The sequence below is a fragment of the Stomoxys calcitrans genome, chromosome 3 (genome assembly GCF_963082655.1).
Source record: "Stomoxys calcitrans chromosome 3, idStoCalc2.1, whole genome shotgun sequence".
Lineage (NCBI taxonomy): Eukaryota > Metazoa > Arthropoda > Insecta > Diptera > Muscidae > Stomoxys > Stomoxys calcitrans.
The window spans coordinates 74,659,983-74,676,275 of record NC_081554.1 but is presented as its reverse complement, the minus strand read 5'-3'; the positions used below and the strand labels follow the sequence as shown (position 1 = coordinate 74,676,275).

Genomic DNA, 16,293 nt, shown 5'->3' with positions numbered 1-16,293 from the left:
GACTTTAGTTGACCACTCTTTTTGTAACCGTACATTATTGACATGTAGTTAAGGTGACTGTGAATCAATGAGTTGTAAATCAAAAAATTTGTCTTTATATCAAACTTGTTTTTGTATTTATATAAAATTCCAATTGCAGGTGCTACTTTAGATTTGATGTTTTGTATATGCAGATCCCACGACAGATTACTTTGCAAGTGTATACCCAGGTACTTTGCTGACCGTGATTCATATAAAAGACTGTTTCCAATTCTTATGTGAAAATTATCATCAATTGTGCAGTGCGGTCGAAAACGTATGATTTTTGTTTTATTAGAATTCAAAACAAGTCTGTTAATTCGACAAAATTCTGCTATAATTGCTGCATCATGTTCCATTTGTGATTTTAGAATTACCTCATGGTGATAGGGATACAAGAGCAGGATATCATCGGCGTATAAAAAAAGTTTGCCGTATAGTTTTAGTTTAGGTATATCATTCATATATATAGTAAATAACAAAGGTCCCAATACACTACCCTGGGGTACTCCATGTTGAACAAAACAAGTATCACTTTTAACTCCATTGATTTCTACATACTGTCTTCTATTTCTAATGTAGCTCTCCAATAGCTGCAAAGAACCATTTTGAAACCCATAAAAAGGAAGTTTAGCTAGCAAAATGTCGTGATCAATTAAATCAAATGCCTTCGACAAGTCGTAGAAAATTGCTCCAACACCACCAAATTTGTCATCCAAACCCTTACATATAAAGTTCACAACATTTACGACTGCATCTTGTGTTCCACTTCCATTCTTAAATCCGAATTGATTTGCGTATAACTGTTGAGATTCAGTTAAATATCCATAGATTCTGGTATGCATAAGTTTTTCAAGAATTTTGTCAATACACGATAGCAAAGCAATCGGTCTGAATTCATTAATCGTTTGAGAGCAAGATTTTTTTGGTATAGGTACTACTTTTGAAACCTTAAGAACTTCAGGGAATATGGATGTATTAACCATGGTATTGAAAATTTTGCATATGTGTTCACTTGCTGTATCTTTGCATCGTTTAATTGCTTTGATCGAAATATTGTCATGACCTGGACTTTTATCACTCTGTAAATTGTTAATGATATCCAAAACTTCATCATTGTTGGTGTAATCGAACGAAAAAGTAGAATTGCACTGCGTAAGCGTACACAGTTTGTTACAACTATCATCTTGGAGACGACTTATTTGTCGCTTCAACAAAATTGGAACACTCAGAAAGTAGTTATTAAACATGTCACATTTAGTCTTTTCATCAGTTATTAGTTGGTCATTTGCGTCTCTAAGCATACATTGTGCTTTCTCTTTTCTTCCCAAACATTCATTCAAGAACTTCCATGTTTTTTGAGTATTTGCATTTAATGCTTCAATGTTCCCATGAATGTATTTATTCATGCATTTTCTTTCAGCTACTTTAATTATTCTACTTATATTTTTTAATAAAAAATCATTTCTGCTGTTCCGCCCGCATTTTCTTCGTTTTGCTAACAATTTTTCTTTATATCTCATTAAAGATTGCAAATTTTTGTTAATCCACGGTGTAAGCAATGATTTGGCTAAAACTCTGGTTTCTTTTATAACTGTATTCTGTTCAATTATATCAGAAAATCTATTGACAAAGGCAGCTGTATCAATTGACGGGTTCCCACAGTGATTCAAGCTATTAGCAAAACTTTCAAATTCTTGGGCAATCGATTCGATGTCACTATATTTGTAACTTTTTGTAGTATAATTGTTGCATGGAAACTCACTTTGAAGCTTAGTCCAAATGATGTTGTGGTCAGATAATGAACATTCAAAGGAGTCGCTTGATAAACAACTTCCTACATTACTGTAAACATGATCCAGACATTTAGCGCTGTTTGGTCTAGTGATTAATGTGTGGCAAGGTTCGAAGTTTAAGCATGACAGGGTGGTACAAAGATCCAATGAATAGTTAGGGTCAAGTAAATCAATATTAGCATCCCCAAATAAAATCGTTGCACCATTGCATCGACTACTTAAGATATCTTCCAAGAATTGTAGGAAATGACTTGAATCACAACGCTGGGAACGATAAAATGTTGCAATTCTTAATGGTTTTCCATTTACATAAAAGTTGTCCAAAGTAATCCGTATGGCTTCTATGAAATGCTTACTCTCACACAATTCTGTTGTATATAAAATGTTTTCACGTATATAAAGGGTTGTGCCTCCATAGCCATCAAATCTGCAACAATGTACAGCGTTGTATCCAGGGATTTTATATATTTGTGTTAAATCAGATTGAAACCACGTTTCTTGAATTGCAATAACATTAGGTAGGATTGGTAATTGTGCCACTAAAGACTTGAATGCATTAAATTTTACAACTGAAGATATGCTTCTAATGTTTACAGACATGATATTAAAGAAATTTCCATTCAAACTCAAGAAGTGATCCGAAAAAGATTCAATGTTTATAAAATAATTATTGTTTGTGTTCATAATTAAGAAATATATCAAATAAAAACAATATAATTTATTAATACATATTTATAGTTGATTGGGAGATAAAAATTCGCCTTGTGCATCAGCTTCATTGTCATCTGAATCATCAACAGGAGGCGGTAGTTTCCTCAATGACCTACGAGATTGAAATGTATTTGTTGTAGCCTGTAGCAAGATTTCATCAACATCTTCCTTTCTCTGTATGAGCTTTGGCCGTGTAATAGAAACTTTTCTTCACGTAAATTCTGTTACCGTTTGTATAAACAAAATTGTATCCAACAGTTTTTAGTGTTTTCGCATAATTGAATAACTCCATCGATTCTTTACTCAAAAAATCATTAATATAGACATTTTTGGTATTATCATTATCTTTTAGTTTGGATTTTGCTTCCATTAGCTTATTTTTAGAAGTTTTTGAGCTAAATTTAACAACTAACGACTGGTGTGGATTTGTTGTGTTTCTTTTTTTTAGGAAATATGCTTCTTCAATGTTAGCTTCATTCATTGAAACACCGACAGCTTCTGATAGTTTTAAAACAGCGTTCACAGCAGTTACTCCTTCATCAGTTTTTATACCATTTACAATACAGTCGTTTTTTACTCGTTGATCGTTTAGCATTTTAACGGAGTCTTTCAATGTTTTTATTTCGTTTTTCAACTTAAAATTTTCTTTTTCAACGTTATCAATTTTTTTCTTATTAGCACTTATGCCATTCATTAAATCATCGAACTTAGATGATAAAAAATTCATAGATTCAGTCAGCTGATCAAGCTTGTTGAGTTTCGCTTCCATTCTCAGCAGTTGCTCTGTAACTGTAGCACTGTTAACACCATCATTTACATTGCATTTATGGCATACATAGTCCTCCTCTTCATTATGAAGCAAATGTTCGTATTGTTTCTTATCGAGTTTAGTACACATTGCATGATATGTTTTTGCACATTTATCACACTCTATGCATTCTTCCTTTTCGTCATTTGCCTCTAGTTTGCATTGAGCACAAAACACTTTTTTGGTTTTCATAGTTTTGCGTCCAGTTCCAGGCATATTCGATAATTCCCGTGTAGTGTTTCTCTTGTTGTTTATATTTTTGTATGTTTGCTTTGTTTAACGTTCGTTTCAACGCTGTATTTTGATAAATAAAAAATCACTACTTCACACGGTTTGGTTTTTGACGTCTTCACACACAGGGTTGCCAACACTTAGTTACACGCATCGAAATACAATGGCTGCGTTGGTTAGGTTATGTTGCCAGAATGGATGAAGAAGCTTTAACAAAGAAGTCCTTTGAAGGCAAACACGGTGGTACACGTCAACCGGGAAGACCAAAAGCCCAATAAAATGGTCAAGTGGACACCTCGAGACTTGGTATCAGATATTTTAAAATGAGTGCAGAAGATCGAGGCGCTTGGAACGCTATTCTAGCCAATTAAGGTATGTAAAGCAATTTTGTCGTTCAAGCTTTTGCAATATATCGAAATACATATTACTTTCCAAACCTTTAAATTTTGAAAACTTAAACTTAGCTATTTGATTTTTTGTGGAAACCCCTCATTCTCCATCATGCCACATATGAGTTTACGAATTTATAAATTTGGTATATCATTTTATAAGTGTATGGTTATGTATGTTTTTGTATATTTCGAATATTTTCTACTTAATAATGCAATATACAATTATTTTATAAATATTTGATTTATTTCATAATCATATTTGTTTATATGATGATGATGCTAAAGCACTTTGACAAATTCTTATTTTTTTTTTAATTTTTAAAAATCATAAAGTACACTTAGGATGAACAACAATGTTCAGGGTTATTTAGATTATGTGGTTGTGGTTTTATAAAAATACTTACTAGGCATTAGTGTCCTTAAGCAACATAAGAGGTAAAACACAAATGCTTATCATATCGTTTGTATGTAGGTATGTTTGTTTAATTATGTCCTATGAATACATTTTTGACATTTTAAAAGTGTCATTAGTAGTTGAAAAGTGATTTCTTCAAAGGTTTCCTTAATATGTGTTAAGTCTGCTGACCACCAATTAAATGTGAATTGCAGTTTATGTTAACAGAAGCTTAGGGTTTTCAAAAAAAACAACAAAGAAAAGAAAATCAATATTTAAAGCAAAAGAATGTCATTTTGATAATCCTCAGTACAGGCAGGATTATGATGGCAAAGTAATCCTAAACCGAGATATCCAATGACAAAAAGGAATTGGTTATTAGTATGCATTTCTGTCTCAATTACTGTATTAAGGAGCAGAGGGAAGACTTCTATTATTTCCTTGAGTACCGACCTTATATAGTTTTAGCTCGATCATAGTAGACTTTTTGTTGACGAGTATACCCGAGTCTGAAAGCAGTCTTACAAGGCCACATATATGCCATTAGCATTAATTTGGGGATACCACTGTCTCTCATATTCTTGTTAAAATTCAAATCACCATGTTGGTGGAAAGCGCAAACACCTCAATCGAATGCTACCTATTCGCCCGGCGCAAAGTGGGATAAAATCGAAAAAAAAAACAAGTAAAAGCGTGCTAAGTTCGGCGCGGGCCGAATCTTATATACCCTCCACCATGGATCGCATTTGTCGAGTTCTATGCGCAGTATCTCTCTTTAGGCAAACAAAGAATATTGAATAAGAACTGTTGTGCTATTGGAGCTATATCAAGTTATAGTCCGATTCGGACCATAAATGAATGCTGAACATTGTAGAAGCAAATTTTTGCAAATTTTTCCTATGAACATTCCACTAAGAAACAGGGACAAACTTCTCACATATCAATGAGTGCAGTCTGATTCAAGTTTTATGCTCAATGATAAGGGGCCTCCTTTTTATAGCCGAGTCCGAACGGCGTGAAGCAATGCGACACCACTTTGGAGAGAAGTTTTACATGGCGTAGTGCCTCACAAATGTTGCCAGCATTAGGAGGGGAAAACCACCGTTCAAATTTTTTTCTGATAGTCTCATCAGGATTCGAACCCAGACGTTCAGCGTCGTAGGCGGACATGCTAACCTATGCGCTACAGTAGCCTCCAACATTGTACAAGTCATTGTGTAATATTTCAGTCCATTCAGATAAGAATTGCCCACTGTAGGGGCTCAAGGAGCAAAATCGGGATATCGGTTTATATAGGAGTTGTATCAAGCTATAGATCGATTCAGATCATATTAGATACGTATGTTGAAGGTCATGAGAGAAGCCGTTGTACAAAATGTCTTCCAAATCGGAGGAAAATTGCGCCCTCTAGAGGCTCAAGAGGTCAAGATCCCAGATCGGTTTATATAGCAGATATATCAGGTTATGTACCGATTTGCACCATACTTAGCACAGTTGTTGGAAGTCATAACAAAACACCTCATGCAAAATTTCAACCAAATCGGATGAGAATTGCGTCCTCTAGTGGCTCAAGAAGTCAAGACCCCAGATCGGTTTATATGGCAGCTATATCAAGTTATGTACCGATTTGCGCCATACTTAGCACGGTTGTTGGAAGTCATAAGAAAATACGTCGTGTAAAATTTTAGCCTAATCGGATGAGAATTGCGCGCTCTATGGGCTCGGGAAGTCAAGATCCAAGGTCGGTTTAGTTATACCAGATTATGAACCGATTTGAATCATACTTAGCTCAGTTGTTAGAAGTGATACCAAAAAACCACGTGCAAAATTTCAACCAAATCGGATGAGAATTGCGTCCTCTGGGGTCTTAAGAAATGAAGACTCAAGATCGGTTAATATCGCAGCTACATCAAATCATGTACCGATTTGGCCCGCTTACATTCCCAACCGACCTACATTAATAAAAAGTATTTGTGCAAAATTTCAAACGACTAGCTTTACTCCTTCGAAAGTTAGCGTACTTTCAACAGACAGACGAACGGACATTGCTAGATCGACTTAAAATGACATGAAGATCAAGAATATATATACTCTATGGGGTCTCAGACGCATATTTCGAGGTGTTACAAACAGAATGACGAAATTAGTATACCCCCATCCTATGGTGGAGGGTATAAAAACTAGTAAAACCAATAAGGAAAGGCAAAAGTCGGGCGGTGCCGACTGTATAATACCTTACACCTGCCCTATAAGTACAATGTGGGAGCTATATCCAATTCTGAACCAATTTTGATGGACCTCCGCGGATGTTTTCAGATGGGTCATTAAAATCCCCATAAAAATTTCGAACTAAGCAAATATGTTCAAAATTTAATAACTACGGTTATTGCGAATTACCCAAAGTCTGACGAACATATATATGGGAGCTACGTCTATATCTGAATCGATTTTGACCAAACTTCTGAGATATTGTGGTAGGCATCGAGGAAGGACAAAAATTACGGCTTCCAGGGGTTCAAGAAGTCAAATTTTGAGATCGGCTTATGTGGGAGCTATATCCAAATCTGAACCGATATGGCCAACTTGCAATTCCCAACGACCTGCATCAATAAGAAGTATCTGTGTGTATTTCAAGCGGCTAGCTTTACGCGTCCGATCGCTATCGTGATTTCGATAGACGGACGGGCGGACATGGCGAGTTCGACTCAAAACGTCGAAACGATCAAGAATATATTTACTTTATGGGGTCTAAGACGAATATTTCGACATGTTACAAATGGAATGACTAGATTAATATACCCCATCCTATGGCATTGGGTATTTACCCGGTAGAAACCCATCTCTACGTCAAAACGTCCTTAGGACGATTTAGAGCTGGTAAGCTATCGATAGTTTGATAGTTTTGATATATTTCTTCTTAACTCTTGATAGTACTGACAATTTTTTATACCCACCGCCGAAAGATGGAGGTATATTCATTTTGTCATTTCGGTTGCAACACATCGTCGTAAAAATCTAAGACGATCTAGCCATATCCGTCCGTCTTTCTGTTGAAATCACGCTACAGTCTTTAAAAAAAAAAGATATTGAGCTGAAACTTTGCACAGATTCTCTTTTTGTTAAATTCGAAGATGGGCTATATCGGCCTTCATCTTGATATAGCCTCCATATAGACAGATCCCCCGATTTAAGGTCTTAGGCCCATAAAAGCCACACTTATTATTACATTTTGCTGAAATTTGGGACAGTGAGTTGTATTAGGCCCCTCGAAAATTTTCTGCAATATGATTTAGATCGGTAGAGATTTCGATATAGCTGCCATATAGACCGATCTCTCGATTTAAGGTCTTGGGCCCATGAAAGAAGAATTTATTGTCCGATATCGCCGAAATTTGGGGCAGTAAGTTGTGTTAGGCCCTTCGACATCCCTTCTTTAATTTGTTCCAGATCAGATTTCGATATAGCTGCCATATAGACCGATCTCTCGATTTAAGGCCTTGGGCCCATAAAAGGTGCATTTATTGTCCGATATCGCTGAAATTTGTGACGGTGAGTTTTGTTAGATTCTTCGACATTCTCCTTAAATTTGGCTAAGATCGGCCATATAGACCGATCTCTAGATTTAAGGTATTGGGCCCATAAAATACGAATTTAGTGTCCGATTTCGCCTAAATTTGGAACAGTGAGTTGTGTTTTGTCCCAGATCAGATTTCGATATAGCTGTCATATAGACCGATATCTCGATTTAAGGTTATGGGCCCATAAAACTCGCATTTATTGTCCGATTTCGCTGAAATTTAGGACAGTGAGTTGTGTTAGGCCCTTCGGCATCCCTCTTCAATTTGGTCCAGATTGGTCCAGATAAAAGATAAAAGGCACATTTACTATACGATTTCGCTGAAATTTGACACAGTGGCGATTCTTGACATCCGTGTAGTACATGGTCCAAATCGGTTTATATTTGTATATAGCTATCTAATTTAACAATGACTTGTACTTATTAGACCACTCAATGTCCGTGCCGAATTTGGTCCAAATCGAACCATATTTCAATATAACTGCTATGGGGGCATACATTATGCATTTTTCACCGGATTATGACGAATGGTGGTTTACACATGGGGAAATTAAAAAAAACAAGAAATAAAATAGAGAGATCGATTTATATGGGAACTGTATCGGGCTATAGACCGATTCAAACCATAATAAACACGTATATTGATGATTATGAGAGAATCCGTTGTACAAAATTTCAGCCAAATCGGATAATAATCGCGACCTCTACAGGCTCAAGAAGTCAAGATCCCAGATCGGTTTATATGACAGCTATATTAGGTTATAAACCGATTTCAACCATACTTGCCACAGTTGTTGGATATCATAACAAAACACGTCGTGCCAAAATTCATTCAAATCGGATATGAATTGCGCCATCTAGAGGCTCAAGAAGTCAAGACCCAAGATCGGTTTATATGGCAGCTATATCAGGATATAGACCGATTCAGACCATAGTTGGCACAGTTGTTTGATATCATAACAAAACACGTCGTGCAAAATTTCATTCCAATCGGATAAGAATTGCGCACTCTAAGAGGCTCAAGAAGTCAAGACCCAAGATCGGTTTATATGGCAGCTATATCAAAACATGGACCGATATGGCCCATTTACAATACCAACCGACCTACACTAATAAGAAGTATTTGTGCAAAATTTCAAGCGGCTAGCGTAACTCCTTCGAAAGTAAGCGTGCGACAGACAGACGGGCGGACGGACAGAGGGATAGACGGATGGACATATTTAGATCGACAAAAAATGTTATGACGATCAAGAACATACATACTTTAGGGGGTCTTAGACGAATATTTCGAGGAGTTACAAACAGAATGACGAAATTAGTATACCCCCATCCTATGGTGGAGGGTATAAAAATAAAAAAAAGAAGCAAGAAATCTTGAATTCTGAAGAACAATCATGTCAGACCGAAAAGTTCGCTCCGTATCGCCCATGGGGCGCATAGATTTGGACCGTGGGGGCAGGCATCTGAGTTATATGCATATCAGTTTCGAGATCAAAATAAGAATAATTTTGGCTTATCGATGCTACTTTGGACTAAGTAAGATATTAAAGAGCAAAGTGACGCGACTCTTCCTGTTGATTTGATGAACAGAGAAGAAGTTTATATGTGGAATCCTTACTATGGATGCAGTCTCTGGTCACTAGAGTGTTAAGTAAGATACAAGTAGGAATGCGAGTGATGGATTATTGTGTTTAAGCCATTGCATCCGTAATCAATGACCAGACATGGATGAACTACATTAAAAAGTTTATACAAATTGAAACAGTAAGTCTTTATGCAATAACCATAACAGTTCCAATTTGCACTCTCTTATTATACAGTCTCTTTATGTTCAAGTCAGCACATAACTCGTCCTTACAGAATTTGCAATTCACATTTACTGGCAACCTCAGACGCATGTTACAGAGCCTAAAAAATGTAATTGAATTTTGCCCTCTTGACACAAATGCAAAAAAAAAAACATTCATTTACTTATTAAATATTTTCTTGATGGTAGCAAAGAGCATATAAAACTGACCTAATTTAAGCAACAGAACCAAAAAGGATATACTAAAGATTAACAAAAAAAAAAATTATAAGAGTTCACCAAGTCTTTTCCACATCTTCATCGCCTACAATCGCACTTTTGCAGTTGGCCAACTATGAGAAAAACAGAAGACTTAAAGCAAACTAAAGGCAAAAATCAACAAACATAAAAAAGATTCCAAAAAGCAAAAAGCAAAACGAAAAACAGGACTTCAAAAAACCACAAGGACTTAAAGGCCGCACAAAGACAGAAAATACTGGACTAAGCGTTTTTGTTCGGTCACTTAAAATTAAAAGTAAACAGCAATCGCTGTCGCCTGAAGTTGTTGGTGGTGATGCTGATGGTCGTCTGTCGAAGACGATGAACTCACAAGCGGCCAACGTCAGCACCCAAAATCCCCTGAGCTGCAATTGACGTTGTGGCCTGGAAACGAACACCCTGGAAAATGGTTCGTACGGGATTGGCCAATGTTAGATCAGAGCTTAACATTAAGGCTATCAAAACGAAACACAAAATGTGGGTGAAAGATGAGCAAACACTGCATGATGAGCCACTGGTCTGATTGAACCTCGTGCGTAATGTTTCAAAGTCTGTCCAATCACTGAAACCGGCCGCATTACGCGAGGCAGCACGTACCATATAAGTGGTGTTTTCCTCCAGATTGTTAAGCAAGAAAGTGGCACCTGCAAATCGACAAAAACGAGAGAGAGGAGATTACGGTTGGATTTAATGGAATTGCGAGTGGGGCGGCCATGTGGCATGGGTGGCCGCATAAAGGCTTTAATCCACTTACCACTGGCATAAGCGTAATCTTTGTGCTTGGCATTGGTCCAGGTGTGCAGATCTTTGGTGAACTGAAATTCTGTGATGTACTCGATGCGGTAGCCGTTCACTGGCATCTCGGTGGAGACATTCTTGGGGGTCGTCAACTCGATATCGAATGTGTGTGAGTTGAGGCCACGCAAGGCCAAGGGAAGTGGTTTTGGTGGCTTCTCGCCACGTCTCAATGTCATCGAGCGTTCAATGGAACCCAAGTGATTTTTGGCCTTACATCGGTAGGTGTCGAATACCCGTTCGTGTGATGCATTGATGTGCAGTATGGAAATGTGATTATCGTGTTCGATGTGATAGTGTTTGTCGTTGGTGATTTTGCTTTTGTTTTTGCCACGATACCATGTAAAATTGGCTGCTGGTTCGGCCTGGGTTTCACACACAAATTGCGTAGTCCCACTAAAATATGCATAATGATCGTTTGGCACTTCCGGATGTGTCCATATGGGCTTGTCTGCAAATAAAAGGAAAGGTTTTTAAAGTGCCTAGGCATACATATATGTATAGCATTAATAATCATTATTATTTTAATGATGATTAAAGTAGGAGTGTAAAGAGCGAAGCATACTACAATTCTTTCTGCATCTTCTGTTGCTATTTAAAGCTATCATGCCATACAATTTTTTTTAATGTTGGAAGCCTTCAGCTCATATAAGATTTCCTACCATTTACATGTTCAAACAAGTAAAAAGGCATTAAGTTCGGCCAAACTTTAGATGCCCCCCACCTCAGGTATAGCCACATTTTAACAAAATCCGGTGAAAATTAAACTTTTATGAACCCCTAGCAGCTACATCGAATTATGGTCTGATCTAGGCCAAACTCGAAGCAGAACGTTGAGGGTCTAACGCAAGTCACTGTTCCGATATTTAGCGAAATCGGGCATTAAATAAGCCATTTATGGGTGAAAGACCATAAATCGTGAGATCGGTATATATGGCATCTTTATCCAAACATGGTCCGATCTGAACCATACAGTGCCAAACTTAAGCGATATTGGATAATAAATGCGGCTTTTATTGGCCTTAAAGTCCAAACCATAGGGAGATTGTTCTATATGAGGGCCATATGAAGATTTGGTCCGAACTGAATTATATTCGATACGGATTTCGAGGGTTCTAAGACAACTCACTGTGCTAAATTTCAGTGAAATCGGGAATTAAATGCGTTTTTTATGGGTCTTAGACGTTACATAGGGAGATCGGTCTATATAGGGGCTATATCAAGATATTGTCCAATAAGGATAGTAAGGGTACTAAAACAACGCAATGTGCCATTGGATTGGGTGATAAATGCGCATTTTATGACCCCTAGACCTTAATTCGGGAGATCGGTATATATGACAGTTATACCCAAATATTGACCGATATAATCCCATGGCAGCCGGTTGTACGCGCCGGATTGACCCAATGGAATCCTTCATCGGCAAGGGCTGCCGTCTCGGTGTAAGTGTTCGGCCTTTTTTCGTCATGGGAGAGGCACCTTCTTTTCCGCACTCTTCTGGTCCGTACCGGGATTGAAGAGAACCCCGGACCGTGGCTATTTTCGGTTTGCCAGAACCGCTTCCATTATCGGTCGCTGTCGGTGAGGTGTAAGCGGTGCATGGAGTGGGTACATTTCCGATCTTGCTCTGGCCTTACATCACTACGGGAATATAGTCATACTGAATATGTTGCAAGGTACTATGCGGACAAAGACGACAGTGGGCCACAAGCGTCGTCGTCATCGTCGCCTTCTGCGTTCTCGTCGTCGGACTATGTGACCCCCCCGACCCCCAACAGAAGCATCCCAGGCCCAATATTGCCCGGCCAGTGCCAGGGAAGTGTATCATTTTTGCAATTGAATTACAACGGACTCCATGGCAAGATCGACGATATTGTGGATTCTATAAGTCGGGAGAACATATTGGTTGCAGCGATCCAGGAGACAAAGTTCACCAACACCTGCAGCTTGCACAGTTGTCACGGAAACAATGTGCTACGTAAGGATCGCTCAAGGAACGGAGATGGGGGATTGGGCTTCGTGATATACCATTCCGTGCAGAATAGACCTATCGCGCCTGCGCCTGGCGCTAGTAACTCCTACATGAAGAGCATGGGAACAGCTGTCAGGTCCGATACTGCTGAGATAGAGATATACAATGTGTACATACCGCCGGTTGGTAGCTGTGACCCAATTAATGGCCAAACTTAAAAACCCGTCATAAGTGGATTACTATCTGGCCATAACCGTCTGGTTCTAGGAGACTTTAATGCGCATCACGTTTCATGGCATTCTCCGCTAGGTATCGACCAGCGGGGCATAGTTTTGGCAGAGCAGTTTGAAGGTTCCACGTTTTGCACCGTGAATGAGGATGCCCTCACTAGGATTACGAGGAGGTGCAGCAGCTTGCCAGCCATTTTCATTGCATACCCTCATCTCCTAAGTGACGTATGCTGGCAAGTCGGCATATCTTTGGGGTTAGACCACCTCCCCATAATTCTCAACATTGCACCGACCATGACAGCGTAACCTCTGAGCGCCGGGCGTTTATCATTCAAAAGAAGGCCAATTGAATGGCTTCAGAGAGTACACCAATCGCTGCTTCAGTCAACTGACACCCCCCTCAAATGTGCGAGTTGCGGAGAGGAAATTCCGAGACATCTTTAACGTAGCAGCCGCTGGCTTTATATCAGCCGGTGTGACTCATTTTCCCGTCGCTGGCAGTGGTACTCGCAGACGAGCGTAATGAGATTCTTGTACAGACCCCACTTACCCCGGAATCAGTGAGCTGAATCTGGAAATAAACAGGGCAGTCAATGAACATTTGTGGCTGGAAAACTTGGAACAATATAACTTAGGTACCGGTTTAGACAAGCTGGGGTCTACTGCTAAGTCATTCTCAAACCCCGGTAGACGGGATGACAGGACCTCAGTCACTTTTGGCTACGTAACTGTGACTGATCCGAAGAGATGCGTCAGGTTGTTCAACCATCAATTCATTTTGCATCCCGAGAGTGACAGGGCTAGGAGGAAGACCATTCATCGTATCCGTGGTCTCCGAGCCAATGGATAGCCATTAGAACTTACCCTGGGTGAAGTTACGAATGTCGTCCGTGGCGCCAAATCATCCAAAGCATTGGGCCCCGACGGAAATTTGCATTTGAATACTGTCCGAACACCTTTACCCATAGACTTAACTCGCAATATAATTCGACACAACTTTGGATTTAGGCATTTGATCATAATAAAAGTACGAAACCAACTTGCAGCCATCCAAAAATTTCGGTACGAGATAAGATTAAGCTATTAGTCGACGTATCTGCAGAGTACTGAATATGCCACAGACTCCTTAGCATTCTATAAACCGGTCGGATCACTTACTCTATATGCCTATTCCTCGAGAGAGTGCTGGAAAATATAACTCCAAAGATTCTAGCACAGTCGGAGTACTCAATTAGGCAGTTGTCAAAGCTCAATCGTGGCACCCTTCAAGGGTCAATCTAGCTTCGTGAGTTAATTGAACACTTCGTCTTTGATAGGCTTGCCAGAATACCGTTGTTGGGAGCCTAAAGAGAACGTGTTTCGAGTGTCCTCATAATACCAGTAACACAGGAACCAATATCCCTCATCTTATAATGGAAATAAATCTGCATAGCGTCGGCATACAGATGAATGTCCCCCCAGATGCAAAATTGGTCCTAAATGAAATGGTCGTAAAACTAATCTCTTCTTGTTTGAACCGTTCAGTGGAGCGGATGTTTTGTTATTTCGCTCCGCAAGCATTTCCCTGTAACTCGTGATAGGTCTTTATTTTTGGATGAACAATTTAAGTCACTCAAAGAAAGCTGCGATAGAGGGGTATCCATTAGGCGGTTGATGATCTGCGTCTGTTTTCAGTGGAGCGGCAGATCTAGAGCCCTGGAATGGCTTAGATTGGACTCCAAAGACCCAACAGTTACGGCGGTGGTATCAGGCCGTAGCATGTTGTCTGCTACTGAAACTTTGACTGGTGGAGCGACTGCTCCAGGCTCCACTTACCGACAGACGACTGGTCAGCAAGGGCTTTTGACGAACACGAGTCTTAAGGACAAGGCCAAACCTATTCTTTTTTTGCATGTCTATAATTTGCCTAGGCCATCGGCCTTTCCCGGCAAACCAAAACGATCTTTAAGAGGCTGAAATAATAGAATGCGCATCGTTTTCAGGTTTATTGAGAGGCTTGGTGCGAATGATCTTAAGACTCTCACTAATAGGGAGAGAAACTACCAAAATTGGGCTCGGAAATTCGCTTCACATCCTACCCCAAAGACGTCACGTCTAGCTTCAAAAAAATGCACCGCAGTCAACCAAAAGGCTGCGGTCACCACGAGGGTATCCCATGCCTAAAAGATCTAGGGTGAGTAATAGTAAGATGGGTCCAAGAACCTTTACTAATGTCGCTAGTTAGAGTTTGGTGATGGCAGTTGTCGATAAGGGAGAAGAACAGGTGTGCGTACTTAGGAATAAGTGGAGTGGGATAATAAATGGACTGTCATCAGTATACTCTGATGTGCTTGCGGAATTTCCTGGGTCTCCTCCAGTTTGTGACAATGTAGGCTGGTATCGTTGCCAATACAGACTAATTGCCTTCGGGTATCAGCGCTCAAACGAAATTTAAAGTTGCGCCCTAAAAAAAATTGGTGAGATCTGGCCAGGCGCCACACTAGATTTAGTCAAGAAGGAAGATATTCCTTTTCGACCAATGGCGCATGCTTGGATATCAAGGATGCCCTCAGATCCTGAATCGATACTTGGAAGACAAAGTGAATGTAAACCCAAACTTTTAACCACCGACTGGAAGATAGGTAGATTGGAAGAGGCTGATGGTGACCGGAGACATGCAGTATTCGTACTAAACTCCGGCTGTCTCGCGGACCTCAACAAGTTGAAGGGGTTGTATCCTACGGATTTAACAGGTGGAAACTGAAAGTCCATAGAAGCGGTGGGGTTGGGGAATCAGGAGACGACTCAGCAGTTGGTGCTGAACACTTGCCTGAGGAACTATCGACCACATCGTTAAAGTCTGGCGGATTGCAGGAGACTGAAAATTCCCCTGCAACGATCGAGACAGGGGGATGACATCGAATCGGGACCCGACAAGTCCTGTGTGGGTGGGTCATCCGGTTGAACTGTGCTCAAGGTGTGCGCCAGCGGGGAAGCATGGAACTCAAAAAGTACTTCGACAGCAGCAGTAAGTGAAGCATCTTAGGAGGAATCGTCTACACCGGAAGTGTTCAGTGTCCTGAGGAAGAGTGGTTCCACTGCTTTCTCACATGCCCTGGATGCGTTCGGAAGCTCATAATGACAAGATCTAACGAATCTTTTGAGGATGAACTCCTGGTGGAATCAGAAGACGAGGCTAACACAACAGTGGTGTAATTTCTGTATCCCGACTATGGTCAGGTTTCAACAGATAAATCTCCACCACTGTAAGACCGAGTCTGAGGCACTAAGGTCCTCCTGATGGCAGGGGGATTTGACGTGGTTC

At 39.8% G+C, this 16,293-nt stretch overlaps 1 protein-coding gene across 1 annotated transcript in view; it reads right to left on the bottom strand.

Moving 5' to 3' along the window:
- Positions 1-4,406: 4,406 nt before the first annotated feature.
- The window catches only part of LOC106094669 (neural cell adhesion molecule 2), a 103,620-nt gene continuing 91,733 nt past the window's right edge, over positions 4,407-16,293 (bottom strand). The window contains exons 8-9 of the mRNA XM_059365488.1: positions 10,747-11,238; positions 4,407-10,636 (exon numbers count right to left, since the gene is read on the bottom strand). Of these exons, the coding sequence (XP_059221471.1) occupies positions 10,320-10,636; positions 10,747-11,238 (809 nt within the window). The 3' untranslated portion in view covers positions 4,407-10,319. The remainder of the gene's footprint in view (positions 10,637-10,746; positions 11,239-16,293) is intronic.